At 45.6% G+C, this 24,064-nt stretch overlaps 1 protein-coding gene across 8 annotated transcripts in view; it reads right to left on the bottom strand.

The window, feature by feature from the left end:
• Window positions 1-24,064, bottom strand: part of RNF213 (ring finger protein 213) — a 55,741-nt gene that overhangs the window by 19,220 nt on the left and 12,457 nt on the right. For all 8 annotated transcript variants that reach the window (XR_015703125.1, XR_015703124.1, XM_087750428.1 and 5 more), the window contains 26 exons: window positions 23,384-23,439; window positions 22,966-23,119; window positions 22,321-22,473; window positions 21,557-21,655; window positions 20,623-20,745; window positions 20,026-20,206; window positions 19,246-19,419; window positions 18,805-18,963; window positions 17,922-18,514; window positions 17,453-17,618; window positions 16,607-16,824; window positions 15,901-16,041; window positions 15,531-15,692; window positions 13,923-15,066; window positions 11,476-11,669; window positions 10,984-11,136; window positions 6,682-10,275; window positions 5,643-5,779; window positions 5,222-5,317; window positions 4,644-4,762; window positions 3,919-4,041; window positions 3,115-3,200; window positions 2,138-2,285; window positions 1,630-1,765; window positions 1,012-1,200; window positions 410-549 (listed from right to left, as the gene is read on the bottom strand). Coding sequence is in view for 6 of the 8 variants with exons in the window: in XM_087750428.1 (XP_087606554.1) it covers window positions 410-549; window positions 1,012-1,200; window positions 1,630-1,765; window positions 2,138-2,285; window positions 3,115-3,200; window positions 3,919-4,041; window positions 4,644-4,762; window positions 5,222-5,317; window positions 5,643-5,779; window positions 6,682-10,275; window positions 10,984-11,136; window positions 11,476-11,669; window positions 13,923-15,066; window positions 15,531-15,692; window positions 15,901-16,041; window positions 16,607-16,824; window positions 17,453-17,618; window positions 17,922-18,514; window positions 18,805-18,963; window positions 19,246-19,419; window positions 20,026-20,206; window positions 20,623-20,745; window positions 21,557-21,655; window positions 22,321-22,473; window positions 22,966-23,119; window positions 23,384-23,439 (8,638 nt within the window). In the remaining 2 variants the exon portion in view is untranslated. The remainder of the gene's footprint in view (window positions 1-409; window positions 550-1,011; window positions 1,201-1,629; window positions 1,766-2,137; window positions 2,286-3,114; window positions 3,201-3,918; window positions 4,042-4,643; window positions 4,763-5,221; window positions 5,318-5,642; window positions 5,780-6,681; window positions 10,276-10,983; window positions 11,137-11,475; window positions 11,670-13,922; window positions 15,067-15,530; window positions 15,693-15,900; window positions 16,042-16,606; window positions 16,825-17,452; window positions 17,619-17,921; window positions 18,515-18,804; window positions 18,964-19,245; window positions 19,420-20,025; window positions 20,207-20,622; window positions 20,746-21,556; window positions 21,656-22,320; window positions 22,474-22,965; window positions 23,120-23,383; window positions 23,440-24,064) is intronic.

Here is a 24,064-nt window from a genome sequence, read left to right as displayed (position 1 = left end):
ATTAGGAGAAGGTTGGGTTTGACACAGCTTCTATCCTAAAGAGACCGACATCTAATTAATCACTGATGCATACAGCACTCCCCTCATTCAGAGCACTAAGAAGGGATTTGAGGCCAGGCCTTCTCAGCCCAGGCACCAGTGTTGCATTTATGGAATCTCATCTTGTCATTAACTCTTTGCATTTCCACAGCATTTTGAACACAAGGGCACAGAATATGTGAGAAAGACTAATAGCGAGAAGCACAAAGAAAAGCTAGTTACACAAAGCTCTGCTGGCTCCTATGAGCACAGAGGGATTAAAGGTGACTCCAGGGTCACGGAAAGGTAGAGGCATGGTAGCGACAAACCAGAGTTTATAGGGCAGGTGGATGGAGATGCTCTGTGTCATGAGCTCAAGCCAGGCTCTCACCTTCTGTGTTTTGGATGTATTGAGCTTCCAACCACATCTCATCCAAGTACTCCTTTATCCTCCAGCTGAAGGGCATCTCATTCCCACCATCAGCAGACACCATCATGTTGTTCTGCACCAGAATTATCTCTGGCTGAGAGCTAGGAGATTAAAAGGTCATTAATGCACTAGGCTTTTGCCTGGGAAACACAGACAACAGAGGCAGGAAGCTGCAGAAAGCAAGAAATTAGCCCTAGAACGGGATGAGGGAAGGGGAAAGAACTGAAGGACTCATTAATACAGCTGATCTTGCCGACTGTGTAGCATTAGCACTTACTCAGTAAGCGTTCCCTGGCAAAACGGCTGTAACGGCAGGACACGTGGGCTTCAAGGGCTGGGTAAGAAGTGTGAGCATGCCAAGAGCTAGAGAGCAAAGCCCAGGAGTACTGGGGATAAGGTAGAAAGAACAGACTTCTGAAGTCACCGAGAACTGCCCTGCTGCCTTTGGCACAGCACAGGGGAGCAACCAAGAGTGTTAGTCTCCCATGTGGACTTAAAGCCAGCGCTGGACTGGTCTCAGTGCTGTCAGCCAAGCCCTCCTGCTGCTCTCTCCAGTGGCTCACCTGTTCTTACCCACACCATGAGGGACAGTCAGAAGTTTTGTATCACTGAAGATGAACATCCACAGGTTTGTCACCCACTCAGCTGCCGGCCTGACCAACAGCTCCAGATTGCCATTTCTGTCTATGACAGCAATCAGGAGAGCCAGGAATGGAGTGATCACGTTCTGGACTCGCTTCCACAGGGTGTGCCTTTGGGGGCAGAAAGAGACCAAGAAACCCAGAGGGAAGGTGAGCAACAGTATCAGCAAATCAGGAGCTGGTTGTCCTGAAAAATTGCTCACATTTGCATGTGAGAAAGTCCTAATCCTGCCTTTAAGGGGAAAAAATACCACCAACAAAAAACCCTACTCTTCTCTCACTCATGGCTCGCCTGTAATCCCACTGTTCCACTCAAAGCACTTGTGCATTCCCGTCCCAGTACAGCCCATTCAGCTGTAAGTCACCCTCCCTCAGGAGCCAGGAAAGGACAAAACCGCCTTCGGAGAGTTTCCAGCACAGACTGGAGACTGACACTGCAAATATTCAGATTACACAAAACTGCTGTCTCTGCTGCACAGTTGCCATTGGCAGACTTTTCTTGGAAGCCTGCAGGTTACAAGATATTGCTGCTGTCCTCACCTGAAGGTGCCTGCCTCCTGGAGAGCGCTGAGGTTGGAAGCCTCCCGAAGCACCCAGTTTTTTGGGTGAAGGGAATGTTGTTCTTGCTTCTTCAAAAGGTTGGAGAGACGAGCCTTTGTTATCTTCAGGAAAGAGGCTAGAAAACAACAGGGAACTTATATTTTCTCTTCTATTGGCATTGGATCCAAACCCAAATATCACACCAAGCACAGTGTTTTACAATTGTTTCAATAATTGGCCAAGGGGGAAAAAAAAAACCAGCCACCAGAGCTAGCACAGCCAGAGAAAAAGCCAGGACCTGAACTCCAGGAAAAGCCCTGCAGCCATCAGAGGAGTGACAGACTGGAGCACAAACACACACACTCTTGGGAGATTGCCTGGGAGATCCACCTTGTCTACACTACGGCAAGGACCACTGACCTTTGGGTCCCCAGTGAATTAACTTGCATGTTTTGGCAGTCCCCTCGATGCTCAGGAACACTACCTGCAGCAGCCAGGGAGCACATACCTTTCAAGTCATCCTCTTTGGACAGAAGGCCAAGGAGAATCTTAATTCGCTTTCTGCTTCGACTAAGATCTTCATTTTGGTCCCGCAGCATCCCCACAGCACTTTGTACACAGGTCCTCAGGAGTACAGTGGTGTCCAGGATTTCACCCTTCCCAGGAACAGTGTGAAAACAAGTTCATTACTCTTCAATTTTACATCCTTGCCCCCAACATACCCTTCTTAAAACAATTATAGTGCTCTCTAGAAAGGGCCCATCCCCCTGGCATCCCATCTTCCAGTTTTCCTCTCACCTCAAGCTGCAAATCTAAGTTCTTCTTTTGCTATCAAGTACACAATGCAACTTCCTTGGCCCTTTCAAACTGGCATGCAACACAGCATTTGTATTAAGATAAAGACTCCTACAGGGGGAAAATTCAGTAGTTCAGGGGAAAAAGTGGAAATAATGAGCATGACTAGGGAAAATATACCCTCTCTGGGAGATGCTTAGGCACTAGAGGGGCAAAAGCCACATGCAGTCACCCTCGTACTGGGCATCCTCCAGCTTATGCTGTCAGGGGAACATGAGCCAGTCTTAACACGGCTGCAGCACAGCAAAGTCCACAGCCAACTCCGGCATGGCTTCACGCCTCAGCCAGAAAGCACGAACAGCTGGAGCGGCAGGCTCAGAATCACGGTTCTCAGCTTCAGGGTATAGAAAGACAACAGATGCTTTTAAAACCGATTTTAAAAAATTAGGAGTATGCAATGACTAAGGAATTAGGGAGTCCTTAGAAAGGTTTACTACTTTAATGACGCTGATTTTGATTGGGCTGTGGGAGGAGGAATTCATGTCTGATCATTAACATTCGTGATGCAAATAACACTCCTGATAGATTTCAAGTGAATGGGGATGCAAAAGGTGTGTTGCACCTATGGAAGACAAAGATCAGAGAGCCATATTGGCAGCTGAGAAGCAAACAAATGTATTCTGAACTGACCTCGTAGTGCTCTGCTTCGGGCACCCGTGTTTCAACCTGTATCCCGTTTTCTTCTTCCTGTTCTCCATTCACAGGCAGAGCTACAACTAAGGTGTACAATTTTTATTAGAAAGAAGCAGTACACTTCTGCATCAGGCAGAGAAGAGTTTATTTAGCAACTGTGTCCCAGAGCAGCAGAACACCTGTCAGAGATGCATTATCACCTGCATGAGTAGCTGAGATCCACCTCTCTAAACACAGGTACAGCTGCTAGGGCTGTCAAGCTTCATGCAGCAAGAACTGGAAGAAATACGACACTCGGAGCTAATGCACTAAGCTCTAACAGAATCCCGTAAGGCAGTATGGTGAAAGCAAAAAGTGTAAGAAAAAACTGAGAGGAAAGAAAAAGTCTTTTCTAACCTTCCTACAGGTTTAGGTGAACAGATCTATATTCATGCGAGTGAGAGATTCTCTGCAGTGACTCCCTGTCAGTAGTCTGTGCCGTGCAGCATCTGCTGCCTCCCGTGCTGAGACAGAGCACTCAGGGTGTTGAGCAGTGCAACTATCACATTTTTGTCAAAAGAAAAAGGGAAAACTACCAAATCAACTTACTTGATGACCCGAAGTTGCAGCAACAAACTAAACACAAATACAAGTTGGTAGCCATGTGGTGATCCCCACAAAAAAACAGACGCTGAGCTGGGAAAATCATTAGATATGTTGTACCAAGCATAAGTTCCACTAGCATGAAGTTTGGGACTGCATCTCCTCTTTTCCCCACTGGCATTCAACTCCACTGGCTGGCACAGCTAGCACGCAGCTCACCTTTGGTTTTACCCGAATCCTCACAGAACATCTGGCTGATGGTGAGGTTCTGCAGGGCAGTCATATCGGAGATCATGTCCTTGGATCTGCGGAGATCGTCTATGTGCACCGACTGCCACAGTCCTAAAGAGACAGAGGACCAAAAAAAAAAAAAAAAAAATCACCTCATGCCTGCAGCATGCTCTTCTAGAAGAGCTTCCCAAGAATTCTCTCCCAGCAACTGTGAGCTAGCAATTCACATTCAGAGTTTGCTTACTCTCACTTCTTGATGTAGAAAGGGAAAGCAGCAATTCACTTCGAACATGCTAATGCACGCTACCCTGACTGATGGGGCGTGCACACTACCAGGGCTTTGAGGCTCTTAGAACCCACCACACACAGCAGGAACCTTGCTGCTGAAAGCAGAACACATAAGCGCGTACTCAGGAGCCTCCTGGAGGACAATATGCTGATGCAGTCACCATCGTGTTTGTTTGCTGCTCTCCAGCTGACTAGAAAGAGGACTCATCTGTCAGTGGGCAAGGCAAGGTGCTCTCACAAAGGAGACTAGGACTCCAAGGTACTGACCCCCACCTGGGGGTGGGGGAAGCAGCTCTGACAACCCACAAGACACACTGATTCCAGATTTTAAGCATTAAGAAGGAAGGTGAACAAGAGAAATGTTGCTCTGGTATGTTTGCCTGAAGCCAGTTGAAGAGTGAGGAGCGACAGATGGCCAGACCCACCTCCATGGAATCCCACATAGGACGTTCCTCCTTCCACCCGGGAAAGCTTCATAATAAAGTAAACAAAGACAGAGACTTCTCCCAGGTCCACCTTGTTGATTTCATTAACAACAGTGTATCTACAACAAAGAGAAAATGCTGTTGACAGATCAAAGACAGACAAAAGTTCATGGCCACAAGTCTTTCCTCTATAAGAGGGCACATTTCTTCCCCTGTACAGGCATAAGTGACTCGCTCACCCCTTCCTCCCTGCCGGCTGTGCCGAGCCTGCCACCTCTAGCTATGCCTCGAATGATAACCCTGATCCTCAGCTCTTCAGGACTTCTGCAGCCAATGGCAAGAATTCACACTTCAAAGGGGATCATCTGGTAATCTGACTCAGCTTCGTTTGTTTTGACTTGTATTTCAAATAATAATTCATAACCTAATTAGTGCATCTAGATTCATTCCACTACAGAATAAACAAAGGATTACACATTCCTGATTCTGAAACCCCCAAAACAGCACTAATAATCAAATGGGGGCGAGGAGTCACCAAGCAGAACAGCTAGCTGGGAACCACTTCACACTTGACTTACTTGGCTGAGGCGATGAGCTGGGCATTTTGAGAGCCATCTTCAAAGTCTGTCTGAATAATAAGGACTTTATTTCCTGATGTGGCATCAAGGAAATCTCTGAAGAGTGAAAGGGGATTTAAAAGAAGTCACTAAGTGTAAAAACAAAACGTTAAAGACTGTAGGAGTAGTCACTCCACATTAGCTTTGGCTGCTGCAGGCAGAAGGAGAGATTAAAACACCCATCCTATAGGGAGGGTATAACTTCAAAAACTCAGCTTAGTATGACAGAGCTAATACAGTTTGCACCGAGCCAGTCCACTGTTCGGCACAGCATGGCCTCTTGCCTCCCTTTTCCGTATGTGTTACTCCAAATGTTCTGCCCACACATCTTCCACCCAGATGACAGCCTATTCAGAGCAGGATAATGCAAAACCAGACTCACCGGATGCCCTTCAGGAACGAGTACTCTGTGTCAAACTGCTGCAGGAACAGGATTTGAGGCCTTTGCGCTTTACCCTGCACTTCTTTCTCCAGGCAAGCAGCGTCAGCACTGGTGAGAAGCCTCGAGAAGGTGGTGACCTGGGAGTGCAAGACATAGGTTTGTTCTTTGCTCAGGAATGCAGTAGGAAGGCAGTAGAGACTCACTCATCTATGCTCCCAGATGCTGCTAACTTACTGCAGAGCTCGACTGCATCCCAAAAAAACATTTATTTGCCCTGCCAGTAGGCAAAGGGTCAACACGGGCTGTTACACCAACCCAGGGCCACTGCTGGGCAGCTGGACACAGTGACTCTGGGTGTTGCCAGAGACGGGGCAGTGGGGCAGCCAAGGCTTTGAGAAACTTCTCGTGAACCCCTGCAGCATGCCTCCCCTGCCAGGCTGCCGGCCCTGCAGCGCACTCAGGGAGCAGCAGCTCCAGCCCCAAGAGAAAGCACGTTGTTTCCATGTGAGGCAGGAGAGGGAGAAATTCTCCAGCCAATCTCAGCTGAAGTTCTTTAGTTTTGGTACTAGGCAAAAGTAAAGCAGAGCTATCCCGTTAAAGGCCCACGAGATCTCTGGCTGTTTGTGGCTTAGCTGGGTTAAAATCTTTTGTATCTTTAAGACCAGAGGCAGACACAAAGAAATGAGGGTTCAAAGGCTCCCGATGACTTTTTCTGCAGCCAGTAGCCTGTTTTGCTGGCTGTATTCATGGAGACAGAACTACTTTCAAAGTAGAGAGATGCATCAGCTGCCCAAACTCACTTAAAATTCCCGCTTGCCAGGGAGCACCAGATACTGCTTCACGCATAGCAGAGGTATTGGATTCTTCAGGATGCAACAACACACCTGCTTGAAACACCCACCTCTGCACATCTGGGCACTAAGCAGCAAGGCTGTTATCAAGTTTACTTGGGTGTAGCCATAATGCAGCCCTAGCAGCATAAACCAAAAACCTCAGTGCAGGTTGGGAGGGTTTTGAGAGGATGCTCCAAGATACTGACCTCTGTAAAGACCGTTTGGTACCCAGACCCAGCGCGGACATGAGCTCGGAGGAAGTCTGCAAAAGACATGTGTTGCTGCTGCTTGAAGTATATATTGGCCAGAGAATCTGCCATAAAGAAACGCACTGAGTTGCGGAGGCGGATCACAGAGTCCGGGGTGGCGCAGTTCAGCAGTGCCAGCTGGGCTTCTTTCTTCACGCAGGACATGAGCTCACTGGGAGGACACACTGGTTTCAGCCTTTCCGTTATCTGCAGGACCACTGAGGCACAGGTATTGGAGTGGTAGCCCACAAACACATCAGAAGGGCTGTATTTCTGCTTGTTTATGAAGTGCTCTTCTGTATCGGCTGCAGTGAACTCACGCACCCACTTCTTCAGCTCTTTCACAGTTGCTCTTTGCCTCTTGTCCAGTACAGTACTGATATCCAGGTAGTGCTTTTCCAGCCTGTTGATCAGTGGGATGGGAAAGTGCTTATATACCACGTCTTTCTCCTCGATGACTATCAATCGGAACTTCGGGTGCACTCGGCACTTCACTCGGTGGGTGCCCAATCCCAAATCAACATACTTCTGGCCAGCAAGGTACACATAGTATTGATTGAGGGCATCATAGAGGCTTTCATAAAGGTTTTGCAAGTTGAGGAGCACAACCATTTGGCCAGTTTCCATGCAGACCTTCACACGGTTGATGTTCCTGCATATCTGGGTATACTCTTGATCCTTAGGGAAACTGGAGCCAAAGATAATTTCTGGCTGTTGCCGGGCAGTAAAGAAAGTTTGCTGGAGGATCTGCAGTGCTGCATAATTCTCAGTCAACACAAGCAGGTACCTGCAATCACTATCCTGACCACTGCTGTAAATATTTTGTCGTACCAGCTCAATTCTACTGATATCACAAGCACGTATTTCTCCTTTTTCTGGCAAGTGTGAGGTGAATATTTCCAAGGCATTGACATCATCTTTGCCACCAAAGTTACGAAGAACAACTTCAGCTATGTCTTGAGGTGTTGGATCACTTTTGGAGCTCTTAGCTAAGGCAAAAAACATCTTTATGAGGCTGTAGTAGTCACGCAGACCAAAGAACTCCCTGTCTTGGGCCTCGCAAATATTTTCATATGCATCTGCAAAGTGACAAAAATACTGCTCAACCTTCTGCAAAGCCCCTCGTGCTGAGCAACAAATCCCCCTTGCGCTTTCTATGAGCTCTTCTTTGCTGGGGTCACCACGTGAGACAAAGATGCCTCGATTCATTTTAGCAGGATCCAAAGCCCAGTTGGAAATCCCGATGAAGCCAACCTTTTTGTGAGGAAGAGGGACATCATCTATGCAGCCATCTTCCAAAAGTGGATGTAAAGTCTTCAAGGGCATTTTGGGGGAGTCTTCTGCCAGCCCAATCTCATCCAAAACCACCACTGAGACGTACTCCTCCAAGTTCTTCCCTTCCTGGAATCGAGCACAGTGCTTGAAAGTGCCTATGATTCCCTCTGGAGTGGAGAGAGGACTGCACTGAAAAGACACTAGATGAATCTGCTTCAAGTCCTTGAACAAATCTGAATGAGCTGCTTGGCCCTGCATAGCATCGGCCACAATGGTTTTCGCAAGGGATTTGGAGCTCCCAGGCTTCCCAACAAGAAAAAGAGGGATTTTCAACTCAATGCAGATGACCATCATAAAGACATTTTCCTTCAAGGCCAAGTTTCTTGCTATGGTATCTCGGAGGTGCACACCACTCAGGAATAAGTCCTGCATCAGGGAGATTTCTTCCAAAATCTTTTTCTGGGTATCATAAGGTTTTGGAAGGACCTGGCTGATAGTACTCCTGTATGCCTCCTTCTTTTCCAAGGATGCATGATAGCAGACCCCGACTGCCAGCACTAAGGACCAGATAATGTTGTTTCTCTCAACAGAGCTCTTTGAAGCTCTCTTCTCGGCAAGGTACTTCTCCAGTTCTCTCAGCAGTAGTTCACTGTGCTTGTGAAACCACTTGAAAACTTCCATGCAGCGCTCCACATCCCGCAGGCTGACAAAGCTGCATTCATCGTCCCTCTGCCTCATGTATTGCTGGGAAGTAAAAAGCACTTCTGTAATTACCTCTGCTTCAAATTGCGTCATTTGAATGTGTTCAGTAACTCTCTGTACAATCTGTTGTATATACATTTTTTCAGTTAAGTTGTTCAGCTGCCCAAAATCCCACACTAATGGGATCATGCTGGGTGGGAGCGCATGGACCCGGTACACAAGCTGTCTCAGTGGAACTGATCCAAGCTTATCCTTCGTCTCATCTGCTTTGACACGGTAGCCCAACCCAGCTAATTCCAAGCGTTGAATCATCTTTGGTGTGTGCTTACGATAAGGGTTGCAGGCTGCTATGATCTGCAAGCCAGAGCAAGAGACCAAAGGCTTCCCCTGTACTGTGCGGTCACACAGAACTTCCTTAATGCTGCTTACAGCCTCTGTTGTGTTGGCTTCATCGAAAAAGAGGACTGTGTCCAACCCGTACTGCTCCTTATTGGTTTTAGCAAGGGCTTCTGCTTCTTTGATCCTGGCATAAATCATCTCTGCAGTAGTACCTCCATGAACTTTTACAAGCTTCATGTTCTCTACCTCTACACAGCTTCTGCGTAACTCACACAGAAACTTTATAAGTCTGGTTTTCCCACAGCCTGTTTCTCCCATGATGACAACTGGGATGTTGCATCTGAATCGCATCTCAATAGCCAAGATCTTTAGCACATTGTCTGTTGTGAGTTCGTATGTCTCATCGGGGTCTATTACCCAGGGGATTCCTAAAACCATACAAAGCTTCTCTAGCTTCTCATGACGAGGCAACTGATCGAATGGAATATTGAAGGGAACTCTTTGATGTAACAAGCCATCGTACAACTGTGAAGTCATGACATTTCTCTTGATAACGTTGCCACTCAAAGGATTAACAGCATCAACACCGCCACTGCCACTAGGCTGAAAGTGGAAACCAATGAATGTCATGGACACACGATCTTCATTGAAAAACAAATATGGATGAGGCTCAGACTCCCATTTTTTCCGAATGCGGAAAGGAAGAAGATCTTCTTCTGCAACGTTCTCCAGGTCAGAGGACTGCTTTCCTGAACTTTGATCAGAAATGTTTAGGGAGGGTGTTGCAAAATCCCTTGCCATTAAAATCATGAAGGTAACAACAAAGTTTTTGAAACCTTGCAAAGTGTCCTGGACAAAGTCAGGGTTGCAAAAGACAGAAGCTTCACAGTCTCTCAACTGAACGTTGAGAAACCACGTGAAGTTTCGGAGTTCTGACCAGGAGGGATCTGCGATCCCACAGTGCAGGAGGAACTGCTGCAGGCATTCTGCCGGGTTCCCTTCCACAGAGTGGGCTTTGTAACAGAATGTGTCCAGATTGTACCCCTGGTCAAATCTTCTCAGATACTGGAAAGGTCTCTGGAAAGCCTCACTGCAAAATTCCTCCTCATCCATTCCTGGGTCTGAAACATCCCCAGACTGCTTCCCAAGTGTCTCCATTTCTAGTACTTCCTTAGGAGACTTGCACGTTACTTTAGGGAACACATCAAAGAAATTATACTTTTGGCTCGCTGACATCTGGAGCAAAAGAAAAGAAAATACATCATCACAAAGCCGTAGCCCTAATCTTCAGTTTATTTAACCTGTTCTTACAGTATTCTTGCCTAAAATCACAGACCTAACTGAATAACAGCAGCTAGCCTATACAACTGTGACACTCTTTCCCCTGTGCATCACTTTTTCTACTTAAAGGGCATCACAACAATTAATCCTGTTTCCTCCTACAGTCTCCTTCCATGTAACATTAGTCCTTTGTTACCTCCAGCCCCTCCTCAGTGCCACCTCAAAGAAAAAAAAACCTAAACCCAAGAAACTGTTGTTATTTATCCCTGTCACTTCTACACTTTGTTCTTACAGCTGCATATAAATGTTCTAGTACTTTCAAACATGCAAAGTAACAGGAGGAAGATTAGATTTTACATTTTTATGTTTCCTATAAGTGTTACAGCGGAGCCAGTGAGGCTTGGACTAACAGACCTTCAGAAATTACCAGCCTAAGAAAACCACAAAAGGTATCACTTTCTGTCTAGTTTTAATATCACTTTCTATAACACCAGGGACACCACTTCGTAATGGAGATGTACAGTATACCCTGATACAAACAGGGAATTCCTATGCTATGTATGTTTACAGTTATAGTCTCCACAACTCATGTGCAGCTATATACAAACATACATGCAAAATGGCTGAGAAATTCAAACAAAGCAAGTATTGCTTTGTACATACATGTCTTGTTGCTTTCTTCGGCACTGGTGATACCTCAAGGATTTCAATGATATACAAATGGCACTTCTGTCGTAGCCACATATTTCCATTATTATCTGTCAGATACTGCAAAACCAACAGCTTGAATAGAAACTCTGAAATTCCACTTTGTACCTGTCACAAGGAGAGACACAAATGCATTTCCTCTTTATTTACTCATCATAACTTCACAGAATCATAGAACAGTTGAGGGTGGAAAGGATCTCTGGAGAAAACCAGTCAGGCTTTTACTGTCTCCAAGGTTGGAGACTCTACAGCTTCTCTGGGCAACCTGTTCCAGAGTTCAACCACCCTGATGGTAAAGAGTTCTTTATGTTACTTGCTTACACAACAATTACAAAACACATCCTAGTGAAATGGTTTACTAAGAAACAAAAGCTTTAAAGAAACAACTTCTGCAAGGATCCACAGAGAACTTCTAGGACAAGGCACCTGTGGGAGGGATGTACTTACTGAAGAGGTGATATCAAAATGGAATATCATGGGCTTTGTCTGGTGTTTGCTCTTCAGAAAAGGCAGAAGAGATTTTAGCACTTTATCTTCATCCACTTCTGGTTCAATCAGTCTGATGGTTTTCAGAAGTTTTTTATAGTCAGGCAGCTCTGCTTGCAGTCTCTTATGTAGCCTCTTCACATACAGAGATTTCCCTGTTGTCATAAAAAACACCAAAAGAATTAAAGCCATCAATATCAAATACATCATATTAAGGTCATAATAGAAAGAAGGAAGTCAAACACTTAAGTACCCTATCCTCTGAGATCTCTGAACCTTCCTAAAAGGCATTCCAGAAGAAGAAAGGCTAAATGTGGTTAGAGCAGCTGCAGCCTGGAATCAAAGCCACCGCTGTTGTTGGCTGTCATTATCCACATGGCTTGTTTTGCTTACACTACCTGAGAAAGGCTTTACTTTTTATTAGGGCTTGAATCTATTCTATTTTGTGGTTGTTTCTAAGTCAAAACATGGCGGGGGGGGGGGGGGGGATGGTTGCTGTCAAAGATAAAAGCGCCCTCAAGTTTCCTATCTTATCCTGTAGAAACTAGTTTTGCCAGCGTTCGGACAATGCCAATGATTTGGGTTTGTTGTTTGCAGTTGGCTGTAAGTCTGCATCTGCTGTCCCCCAGATTAACACAGGGAATGGAAAGACCATTCCGCATCCACTGGCTACATCCCATCACACCCTTTATGCTGTGTGTAGTGCAGGAGCTGGCTGGGGTAGGTGCATTTCACAAATACTTCCCAGTTATGGGTGTCTGGATAAAGCTCTCTTCCAATGTTTCGGAAGCTCCAAACTCTCCCTCAGTGGTATGAAAGGTTTTTAACACAACAAAAAAGGTGGGTCTATATAGTTTTCCAGACTGATGCTAAGGCAGCAGCCATTCACAGATAACACCCAAAAGGATGCCATTTGTTACTAAAACTGTTTTGGATTTTCTCACTAATCCATGGAAAATAACATAGCACACTTTCCCTTTGGAGTCCAGCCTTCTTCATTGGGGTGGTACTTGTTGGGGTTTAACCCCAGCCAGCAACTAAGCCCCACACAGCCGCTTGCTCACTCCTCCCAGTGGGATGGGAGAGAGAATTGGAAGAGTAAAAGTGAGAAAACTCATAGGTTGAGATAAATAGAGTTTAATTAGTTGTGCTGGTTTGGGCTGGGATAGAGTTAAATTTTCTTCACAGTAGCTAGTATGGGGCTATGTTTTGGATTTGTGCTGGAAACGGTGTTGATAATACAGAGATGTTCTCATTATTGCTGAGCAGGGCTTACACAGAGCCAAGGCCTTTCCTGCTCCTCACCCCACCCCACCAGCGAGCAGGCTGGGGGGACACAAGGAGCTGGGAGGGGACATGGCTGGGACAGCTGACCCCAACTGACGCAAGGGCTATCCCACACCGTATGGTGTCATGCTCAGCATAGAAAGCTGGGAAGAAGGAAGGGGGGATGTTTGGAGTGATGGTGTTCTGTCTTCCCAAGTAACTGTTACGCGTGATGGAGCCCTGCTTCCCTGGGGATGGCTGAACACCTGCCTGCCATGGGAAGCAGTGAATGAATTCCTCGTTTTGCTTTGCTTGCGTACGCCCAAGAATGGCTGCTGTAAGGAAAAAGCAAGGTCTGATGTTGCCTCTGTATGCAGGCACTAGAAGTACTTCAGACTCAAAGTTTAGACAAGAAACATGCAGAGCTGGATCACTGAAGCACTTAGTGGACTACCAGTCTCTAACAGGGGACAACAGCTAAGGGACAGGGTAAGAACAGAGCTGACACACAGTGACTCTTTGCCAGTATTTTTTCAGTGACTTGTAGCTCAGGAACTCCAATGTCTGAGACAGCATCTTTGTGTTTAATAGCCCTTGATGGATGTTTCTGTCATGACTATATCTAATCACTTTTTAAGCCTGTGTAAAGCTTTGGGTTCCACAACTTAACTAAGCACTGTTTGAAGAACCACCTTCTTCTGTTTGCTTTTCAGCCTGCCAAGTAGTTTTACTTAATGCCTTCCATCTTTTTGCAGTAAGAGACAGCCAACAATCACTTCCTACGCAAGAAAAACAGGCAGGCTTTACAACCCTTGTCCCGTCTCACATATATTTTCCTGCAGGCATATTTTAACCTCAGGAAGTCAGATTTATCTTATCCAGCATTAGTTACCTAGTTTATGTTAATGATGTTAAGTCAGTAGAAAGAGACAGGTATCAGATTAGCAAGATGAACCATCTGTAGAGATGCCTATCTCAGGACAAGATGAGCTGTCCTTACAGCTTTCACCTCACTCCACTGACTATAGCCTGAATCATTCTTTTCGACTAGATGCTTATGACTTGGGCAGAAAACCTGGCAAGGTGAACCCCACTCCAGGTTTTAACACTCAGCAGACCCCGCTTTGCATGTGATATCTTACCCACGCCAGCTCTTTTGGAGGAGACGATCCCAACACACATATTGTCCTTGAACACAGAAGCAGCTGAGCTTGAAGGCTGAGCAACTCTGTAGTGGTGCTGAAGGTATTGCTGGATTTCAGCTAGCGGCCTCTGGGGTATCATGTGCACTTTGTACTGGCTGAAGACAGAAGGGATGTAGCTGTGCTCCCTCTCGCAGTTGCACAGAATGACGAGGCGATAGGTGCTGTTGTAGTGCTGAAGGTGCTGGAATAGCTCCTCTGCTCTGCAGCTGACATCATAACTCAGCTCATCTGCGTACAGCATGGTGTAAATTTTCTCTCCTCTACTGCAGGGAATGAGGCACCTCCTGAGGAAGAGCCCCACTTGCTCAGCAGTGGTCTGAGGAGTGCACAGGAGAACTTCGTCAAAAGTGGGAAGGGGCTGGTTGGGGCTGTTCATGTAAATAGCCAGAGCAGACGTGAGCACCTCAGAGCGAGGACATGTGATGAGGTTGGGCTGACCAACATACAGAAGATCCTGTGGAAAGTCTCGTGTGACATGCTGTCTCTCCCAGCCGGCCAGATTCTTCAGCCACCCACCAAGCGTATCAATATCCAGGCAGTGTGGAAGGAAGGAGCCCATGTTGCTCATGTAGCACTCCCAGATGCGCTCCAGCTGTGCAGTCAGGTCCTTCTCCCCATCCAGCATCCCTTGGAAGTCAGAAATAGCCTTCATTGAGCTGGGAGGCACCTCACTCCTGGAGGCTGCTCTAAGGACATCCTGCTTGGTGCAGTTGTGTTTTAGGAATGAAAGCATCATCAGGGCACCCTGGCTGGGCATCCCCAGTCCCAGTTCTGTGCACAAATAGACCAGCTGCTCAGCAGTGTAGTAGTTCAGGTAGAAATGCTGGAATCGCTTTTCATACATGAAGTTTTTCCAGCTCTCCAGGAAACTCTCCATTGTCTTGCAGAGGCCTGGGAGCACAGCTGCTATATCTCCTTGCCCTTCTAGCACTGGGATCAGTTCCAAAGAGAAGTCTATATGAACACATGATTTTGTTTTGGGTGAACAATACACACAAGCAAGCCAGGAGCGGAAGAGCATGTTCCCAGCTGAATAAAGGTCTATAAAGGCCTGTGCAAGTCTTTGGACATTGGAAAAGATCTGTGTGAGGATAGAGGAGAGATAAAAAAAAAAAAAAACAAGACTAAGTTAATTTACCAAGACAAGTCCCAGTCATGAAACCACGACTTTCAATCAAAATAAAGGCTTTGGTCCCAAGCCAGGTGTGTCAGGCCTTGTACAGTAACAAAAGACCCTCTGTGGCTTTTTAACAGCAGTATCCCCAGGAAGCCAGTAAGGAATCCTCGGCTTGCTACAAAAGAACAGCAACCCTCCCAGCCAGGAGCCATCCCCAGTGGAGCCAGAAGATGAGGGTACCAAGTCCACTGTCCAGGCTCCAGCTTAGTTCCACCTTAACAGGGAACCAAAGAGGTAGGAACATCTATCTGCCTGCTACTATTCATCCCCAGCAACTCAGCTGTAAACTACAGTCTTAAAAGCTGATATTCAAGGCAAAATCCAACCCCAGCCTCAACATCAGGAACCCACTGGGTTTGAAATCTGACCTCAGAGAACTTCTCCACCTCCAAGCCTTGCTCTCCCTTTGCCGACATGAGCATGAGTTTGTTCTGCAGTTCACGGAGCTCTGCCAGAGAGTATTTCCGTGATGTTTCACTATCCCCAGAGTTCCATGGGAGGGCGAAGCACAGGACATTGTCCAAAGAAACCTGCCAGAGAACAAGTCATTAGTGCTGATGTGCACTGAGCTTCCATTCCCGAAGCAGTGTTACACCCAGCAAGGGGAGCACTTAGGAGGCAGCAGGCCCCAAAAAGGAACTGTGCAACGTGGGAGAAAAGCTACAGCACATTTCTGACAATCACCAACATGACAGCAGTGTTATCTGCAGGATGGGAGGAAAAGCCAAGCAGCCTCACCTTTCGGCCATCAGCTGGTGCTCTGAGAACGTATATTCCTCTGCTGTTGATGGCAGCTGCCAGCGACAGCGACGACAGCTCCACAGACCCGTGACTCTCTTTCACTGTTTTCAACCACTCTAAGTGTTGAGCTGAAGCACGCTGTGGGAAGAGAAGACATGGCACTGCCCTAATCGCTCTGACCTGGCACTTCTTTCCAGGATTACATCTGGGCGCAGGACAAACAGCTTGGGCTGGTGTAAGAGTTTCAGGATGGGGAAGGAAGAAAGGAATGACTACTGGCCACAGCCTAATCTTTCTGCACAGCTGTTCTTTACCAACACCATGGGAGGCTGGACAAACAGACCCCACAGTGTGTCAATGCCTCTTGCTGTAGAAACATGCTCTGCTGCAAAGAATAAGATAGAGTTCCCAGCCATCTGCCTTCCCTCTTCTGCATCATCATTCAAACACTTGTGAGAGCAAAGCTACACCATGTCACACTTGAAAGCCTCAGCAGTGCTCTGGAGAAATCCATGCTATACCAGTTACAGTGGCTGCAGTGAATTTTTGTGCCATAGAAACATAAGACATTTTTCTTCCAATAACAAGAGCTGCTGTGATGTCCCCACACAAGTGCAATTTGCCCTGTGCAGTCCATCTTCCAGCCACTCTTGGAAGACAGAAACACAAGAGGATGCAGAGGACCTGCTCCAGCAGAACTCACCAGTTTCTTGGGAAGATTCTCATCACTGTCCAGGGCTCGCCACAGCTTCTTCAAGCAGCGCATGAAGTCCTCAAACCCTGACTCTTGCCTAAGCTCATAGAGCAGGGAAGAGTAGCCATGCACAGTGTCATGGAAACACGCCACGCGGTCCACATCCATGTCATTCTCCCCAGCAGAGATGGAGGCCAAGTCTACAAATACCTTCAGCTCATTTATATCTTAAATGAGATAAACACATGAATGAACAACAAATGAGGCAGCTTTAATGCAATTCCACATCACCACCTTTTACAGAAAATGCAGAAAGAATGCCTTTGAACAGCATCTCCTGTGCAACTTCCCTACACTCATCTTGCCACCAACTTGACTAGGTGATTCATCCACATTAATGACATCCTTGGCCCTGGCTTTTCTCCACATTGCCACAAACAACAGATTCACAGCCAGGATGGAAGCAATGCAAAGGGTGTGTGTCTCTGCGCATGTAAGATGACACAATCCAGACCGCTGCCACCCTGTTAAACGGATGGCCTCTGTTCTCTTAAATAACTGGTCTGAACTGAATAGTGGCAGCTATTAGAAACCTTCAGACTGAGCCCAGCTATCGGGCAGGGTAGCTCCCGTGTGCTGCACGAGACTACAGTGGCACGGGCATGTTTAAAGGGACTACATCATAGCACGTTCCACAACTGAAACCTGTAAGAGATGCTTGTAACTATCAATGCCAAAAGCTGCGAAGGCATAAAGACAGCAGATGGGTCAGGGACATGGCACTCCTTCTGCCCCCACGCAAAGTGGCATCCCTTCTAGTACTATCTGCCTAATTCCTGGGTGAGCAGCACACACCTTTCAGTGCTTCTCTGACCCAGCAGACAAACTCCTTCTGCTGAGCCAGCTCCCTCAGACACCCACGACGGTTCACTGTGATCCCCTGCAGCAGTGTCTTGGCATGCATAAGCTCAGGGCTGATGGAGTCCAGCTTTTGTGTCTTGTATGATTGAAGCTTTTCTGTCTACAAAGCAAGCGGTGCAAACAAATATTCAGTCTGGAAATGGGAAACACAACCCCTTCTCCAGCAGGGAAAGGAAAGCCCTCTGCAAAGCCACACCCCAAACAGAGGAATACCATCTTCTCTCTTTTAAGAGAGATTACACAAAAGCAGTTTGTTTGAACACTTAATTTTTATCTCAAATAAGCATTTTGGGACAAGGAATGGCTCTTGACAGACTGGGATAGGCTTGCAGGAAGGTTCAGATTTACCCAAGCTTTCTAGCCAACACCCTGACAGTACAGAGCTGAAGAAGTGGATACTTACTATGTCCAACAAGTTTTCCAGGATACTGAAGTCACCAGAGAGGCTTAAACTTGCTTTGACATTGGCAATGATCTTTGCAGCATCAAGAGTTAAATGCATTTCATGGTATTGCTGGATCTGCTGAAATCGCTGATCAACCCAGTCTCTGACTTCTTCAGGTCTAAGCTTACATAGGTTATTTAGTTCAGTTTTGATTTCTTCAGGACGATCTGTGAATGCCTGAAAAATTGTATCAACTGCAGAAAGCGTGAGATTTCCAGATCTGAGATCATCATACAACCTTTCACAGCTTGCAAAACAAGGGGAGATTAGACTGCTGAAAACATTATCAAGGTTCAATGCAGGAACAATGTTGTCCTCCTCCTCCTCATCTGAACTTTCATACTCGTCTCCTGCCTTCTGCGCTGCTTCCTCCCAGAACTGCTGGAAGATCAGGCTATCCTTAAGAGAGTGCATTTTCTGGGCAAATTCTTTCAGCTCTGGGCTCAAGCTGTAGTAGGTCTGTAAGGGTCTCTTTCCCACATTCACAACTGTATTTAGTCTTTGTGAGCTAAGATCTTCCAAATGTTGAAATTCCACTTCGCCTACATCCACTTTAAAACAGAGAGACAGGTCAGAGATAGATCAGATGCCTAGCCTGTGTCCAGCTTACTTCATCTAATCCATTAAGTCACAAAATGCTATTGCGCATGTAGACCCCTATAAGTATCGCTTGATGCATAAGCACTCATTTGATCCCTCAAATGCTCTAGGTTTACTTCCCCCACCCCTCCTCATCCTTGCTGTGGTTTAGAATAAAACCTATTTACAAAGCCTAGTCGCTTTCAAAGAAAATTATCTTTTCTGGAGTTGCCACTTTCAAATTGCTCCCCTAAAACACTACCTTTCACAGATGCCTGCACCTTCCTACACATGCTCAGAAAGGTTCCTATTGCTTTTTTCTCTTTCCTGAGAAACGTTACTTCTTCTTGCCTCATCTGCAGCAATTCTTTCAGTTCTCTCTGGAGTAGTTCTTTCTCTTCACGTAACAGCTGCTGGTGCTCTGAAAGAAAACTCATCTGTAGTCACAAGGCAGATACTTCCCACCCACTGCACCCATAACTCAGGTTTGGATGTGCGGAGTCACACACACAGTGAAATGCAGACAACACAAACGGGAGCTGGGAGCTCCACGTAAAGGACAAAGACAAGGGCAGCATTGCTAACTGCTGAAGCACCTAATTAGCATTACTAATCACCGAAGTAGGTTAACAGAGTAGGCCATCGATCAATCACTACAACGATGCCGGAAGCCAACAACGCCCCCCTTGAATGGTGTTCTTACTTATCTCCCAGATACAGATGAACTGTGCCTCATGTTGGAAAATCTCTTCCAGATGTTTCACAAGGATACACCCTTTCTGGATGTCATCGACAACACTCATAAACACAGAGTCTGCTGTGGCCATTATATTCTTTGCTTCATCTGTAAGTTTTTCTAGGAGCCTTGTGTTTGTTCCTGTTCCAGAAACAAAGCATGCAAAACCCAGATCGGCCCTGCTTCACAAAAACTAGGCAGAACCAATAACTATTCAGTGTCATGATACAGAGTCCTTCCATTTCCCATTCGAATCCCTCCCCAAAAGCTGTGAACTCATCACACCACCCTCCAACCCCTCATGTTTTTCTGAACAGAAGCAGCCAGGATCTCAGGAGAGCAATTCAAAAGCTTTCCCAGGGAGAGCCCATATCCAAAACCTGTGGAGGAAACACAAGCCATTTTGATCCATTCACATGACAAACACCTTTGCGTTTTTGTGTAGCGATAACTTATTAGAACTTCTCAGAGAAAGAAGTTATGTTCTACAAATCCACTTGATCTACAGGTTCAGCAGTCCAGTACAAATCCTGAATTGGCTGCAGTGGATCAGCACAAGAGGAATACTAGCTCCCTCTCCTTAGCCTTTCCTCTCCAAAAACAGGCTGAATACCTTGAGCTTTGAGATAGAGAATAAAACAAGAGCAGGACAATTTTTATATACTTGTTTGCTGCTCTGCAAAGTGGGAGTGGCAAGGCAGAGAACAGCTTTTCATAGACTCCTATAAATATAACTAACAGACATACCATTAAAGCTGAAGATATGTTTGGTGTCAGGCCACGTAAGCACATGGCGCAAGATCTCATCAAAATCGTCCTCAGACTGCCCACTCTTGATGGGCCACGACTTCACAATAATAGTTGATACAAGCTGGCTGAACTGGCTCATGTTGTAGGAAGATATCTTCTCAAGGAGATTGCTCTGAGTCTGCACAAGGCATACAAGACAGAGGGGAGGGAGGAATGCATCAGTCTTTTGGGTGATACTGCGTCCGTCTCTCTCAGGATCAGGCACTGATGTCAAGAAGTCACACCTCCAGTGCTGAGGCATATTCCAAAAAAACTGTATGATGTGACTGACACCAGAAGCCATGATGGCAAAAGCATTACAAGTGTTTTTCATGGACCCTTTATAAGTGGATCCTCATTTCCTGATTTCTTGTCAGTTTTTTTTTCTTTTGTTGGTTTAACAAACTTAAACAATCCACAGTAACTCAAGCAATAAGAGACTGAATGTGCAACTCTCCTTCCACCACGGTGCATATCCCTTTACTACGTAACAGGATTTCTATGCAACAGGAAATTTGACTTTTCTTTTTCCTACCTTGAGGGAAAATACGATACCTGGCAAGCCGCAGTTACAGCCTCTGTGGCACAGTTACGGAAACACCACTCAATGGAAGAATCAAGTTGTGTAAATCGGTAGTGCCAACAGCAGTAGACTAAGATTTGTTTAACTGGAGGCTCCTATAGGGCAAAAGGGAGATTTCTTATCAGCTTAATGTTTCCAAAGTGTTTCTTCTGAAAGCATGAAGGAGTGCTGCTATTAAGACAATAAAAGGAACTAAGAAGAAAAATTTAAGTTTCCTAGGGGAGCCAAGCATCAGCCCATTTATCAGGGCCTGGAAGAGAGACGAAACAAATAAATGCTTGGAAAAATCTTTCTGTCTAAAATGTGTGATTACTTAATATGCATCTCTCCAAGCCAAGCTTCCACCAGGAAATATTTGTTTCCTAATTATACCATGAAAATCAATGGCTTAAAGATTTTTGCAACTGATGTAGAAAGGAGATGAGAAGATATACAAGTTCAATTTAGAAGGGACCTACACATTCAGGTGTGCATTTGGGAGCCTGGACAACACAATTTCCGCACGTTGAATGAAAAGAGACAAGCGCCAACTTTGCTTCTGTAAGTCCTTGCGTGCTCACTTTACACCCACTGTTTCGTAAAACTACAGGGGTAGTAATTGCTCAAAATGTCCAATTTCCTTTAAAGTATCAGGATATCAGTCACTGCTAGAAGCAGACCAGGACCGCAGCCAGGCTAACAGGCTACTGGAGACACCAAGAATACAGCATGGCACAGTTTCATGTCCAATTTTTGAGCCTCCAGAACACGGTTTATAACAGCAACGGCAATTTTTATGACCAAAGCCACAGTGTTTTCACATGCCCATTCAGGCTTTAGAAGCTATTCTCTAAGCACAGCAGAAAACTGTCTATCCGCTCTGAACTTGGCCCACTGGCAGCCGTGACTGCCTGGAGTCCCCCCTACCTCCTGAATTCTTCTCTTCAGATCTGCAAGTAAAGTATTCTTCCACCTCTCAGTGAACTGTTCATCTGGAAAGCTGATCTTCACAAATACATCCCACGCCTGCAGGCGAGAAGCAAACAAACCCAAAGCACTAAGTGTTGAGATTTAACATTCAAATAAGGAAATTAAAAGAACTACGGTGAGGAGAGGCCCCACACTCAGTCTGCAGTCCTTTCAGATGTTTCCATCCAGAAGAAAAAGAGCACTCCCAGAGCTGCAAAGGCAGCTTTTAAGCCCAAATGGTGTCAAAATGTCCCAGTTGCTAAAGGAGGCATTGGGATGAACCGATTCCGCCTTGATGCTGGAAACCGTCCCAGGGAGGGCTGGGAGCAGAGCGAGTCAGACTGTAAGGAGTTGCTCTGTGCTCTGCCTGCTGGAAGGCCTGAAGAACAGCCAGCAGGACATACAGTGTCAGCAAGACAACAGCTCCAGCTAAACGCCAACAAGGGGCAGCTCCTCGTCCCAGCAATGCCTCTTGGAACAGCCAAGAATAAGGAAAAATAAGGCCAGCTGAGCAGCATCAATTATAGCCCTTTGCTTTTCAGCCCAATAGTGTTTAAAATAATGCAGCTTCCTCAGCTTGTAGTCTGTACTGCCTGTCCCCATCTCATTCCTTAGGCAGCCACAGCAGATATGGTTCTCAGCAAAGAGCCATTAGATTAGAGACTATATGGTTAAGCTACAGTAAAAGACCTTTTTATTCATATTATTAGAAGATGACAAACCTGAAGTTCCCAATTAAAAGAGAACACCACATCCTCCGAGTATTCTTTCAGTAACTTCTGGTTTAAAACATTTCTGAACCAGGTTTGAGTTTCTCTCAGAGCTTCACTGAATACGTCTACTACTTTAGCTTCTTGCACAGCACCTCTTGGAACCTGCCACACAGAGAAGAAAATAAGAACAGTTCAAACAGCGGAGCAACATACAATTGATTTAAATAAATATTTCTAAAAGAGATAGCCTAAATGCATCCAAAGCACAAACGCCCAGCAACAGAGACCCACTGCTACTCGAATAAAGGCTAGAGGGACGCTGGGAAGATGCAATGCTTACAAATAGTTTGTGCTTAAGAACACTTATTGCAGGAAGTAAAGACAATGTATGCTTAAGGGGAAAAAAAACAAAACAGACTTAAAACAAAACCCATGACAGCCAACCTAGCATTTGACCTTATTTTCAATAAGAATAATCAAAATCTTTAAATGACTTCACAGCTTTTTGAAAGTACCACAATCTTAGTTAATTTAGAGTATTAAGTTTTCCAAATTGAGAATGGATATGATCTAAAACCAGTCTGTTGTACCATTTTTGTAACACTTCTAGATATCTTGCTCATATCAACCCATGAATGGTTCCTTGGTACTCACTGCTGTGGGCTGAAGTTTGACAACCTTCGAAATCATCATGGCAGAAGTGGCAGGAATCATGAACCACCTCCCCTGCTTCACGTTCTTGCAGACCCTCATGTACAGCTTGAAGCAACAGATCAAGCAGGACTGCCAAAAGCAAGCTTCCAGAGCACTGAAAGACAGGAATAAAGAGGAAGAATTTCTTTACGGCTCAGAGGGAAAAAAATAAAAAAGAAAAATCCCCACCAAATTCAACACAGTGTGGCAACTAACCATCCCTCCCTCAGATAGATTTAAAAAATGTTGCCATCTGACAGAGGGATAGAAGTACAGGATTTCTTTATTCATACAGATTTCAATGCACATATTCAAGCTACAAGCATAACCCCACCCAGCAGGCACAGTATAAATAAAAAGGACGATGCACTTCTGTTACCTGTCCTGTTTCTCATCCAAGGTACACAGCAGTGTCGTTAGAAGACTCTCTACTACCTAAGAATGGAAAGACAGAAATATTAAACTGTGGAAGGAATCTTACAGACTGGTTTCTCATTAGTTAACGGGATGTGTGAAAGAGGGAATTCAGTATTCTTCCACGCCTTCTCCAAAGCTTTTATAAATACACTATAAAATTGCAAAAATTATTTACTGGATGTCAGAGTCAAAATATAGGTGGCTATTATTTGTACAAACAAAACCTGCACTTCTTACAATCTAGGGGTTTAAAATTTTTGTTATTAGTTGCAATGTCCAGTTCCTGCTGTCCTCATACAAATACAAGTGTTTTCACAACAGGCAGGAAAATTGTTCAAACCAGCAGCACCTTGCCCAAACCCCCAAGAGCTGTGCAAAAAATAGTTTCAGGCAGCCATCTGAGGATCTCAGGATTAAAATATTTCCCATCAGTGACTAAGAGCAAATCCAGATAAGCAGACCCTTCTCTCATCAATGCCAAAAACATTTTTTGCTACAGATACACCCTCTCATCTCCTCTTAGGAGTCTCCTACTTCACAGCAACTATTTTTGCTTTTCGCTAAATTTTAAGCTCTTTGGGCTCTGACTTGCTACCAACCACATTCCCTTCAGTGCCAGTCAGTTCTGCTAAAAGGCACACTA

The sequence above is a fragment of the Nipponia nippon genome, unplaced genomic scaffold (genome assembly GCF_047370975.1).
Source record: "Nipponia nippon isolate SJK-2023a ecotype South Korea unplaced genomic scaffold, ASM4737097v1 scaffold_14, whole genome shotgun sequence".
Lineage (NCBI taxonomy): Eukaryota > Metazoa > Chordata > Aves > Pelecaniformes > Threskiornithidae > Nipponia > Nipponia nippon.
This window is presented reverse-complemented; position numbering and strand designations above follow the sequence as displayed.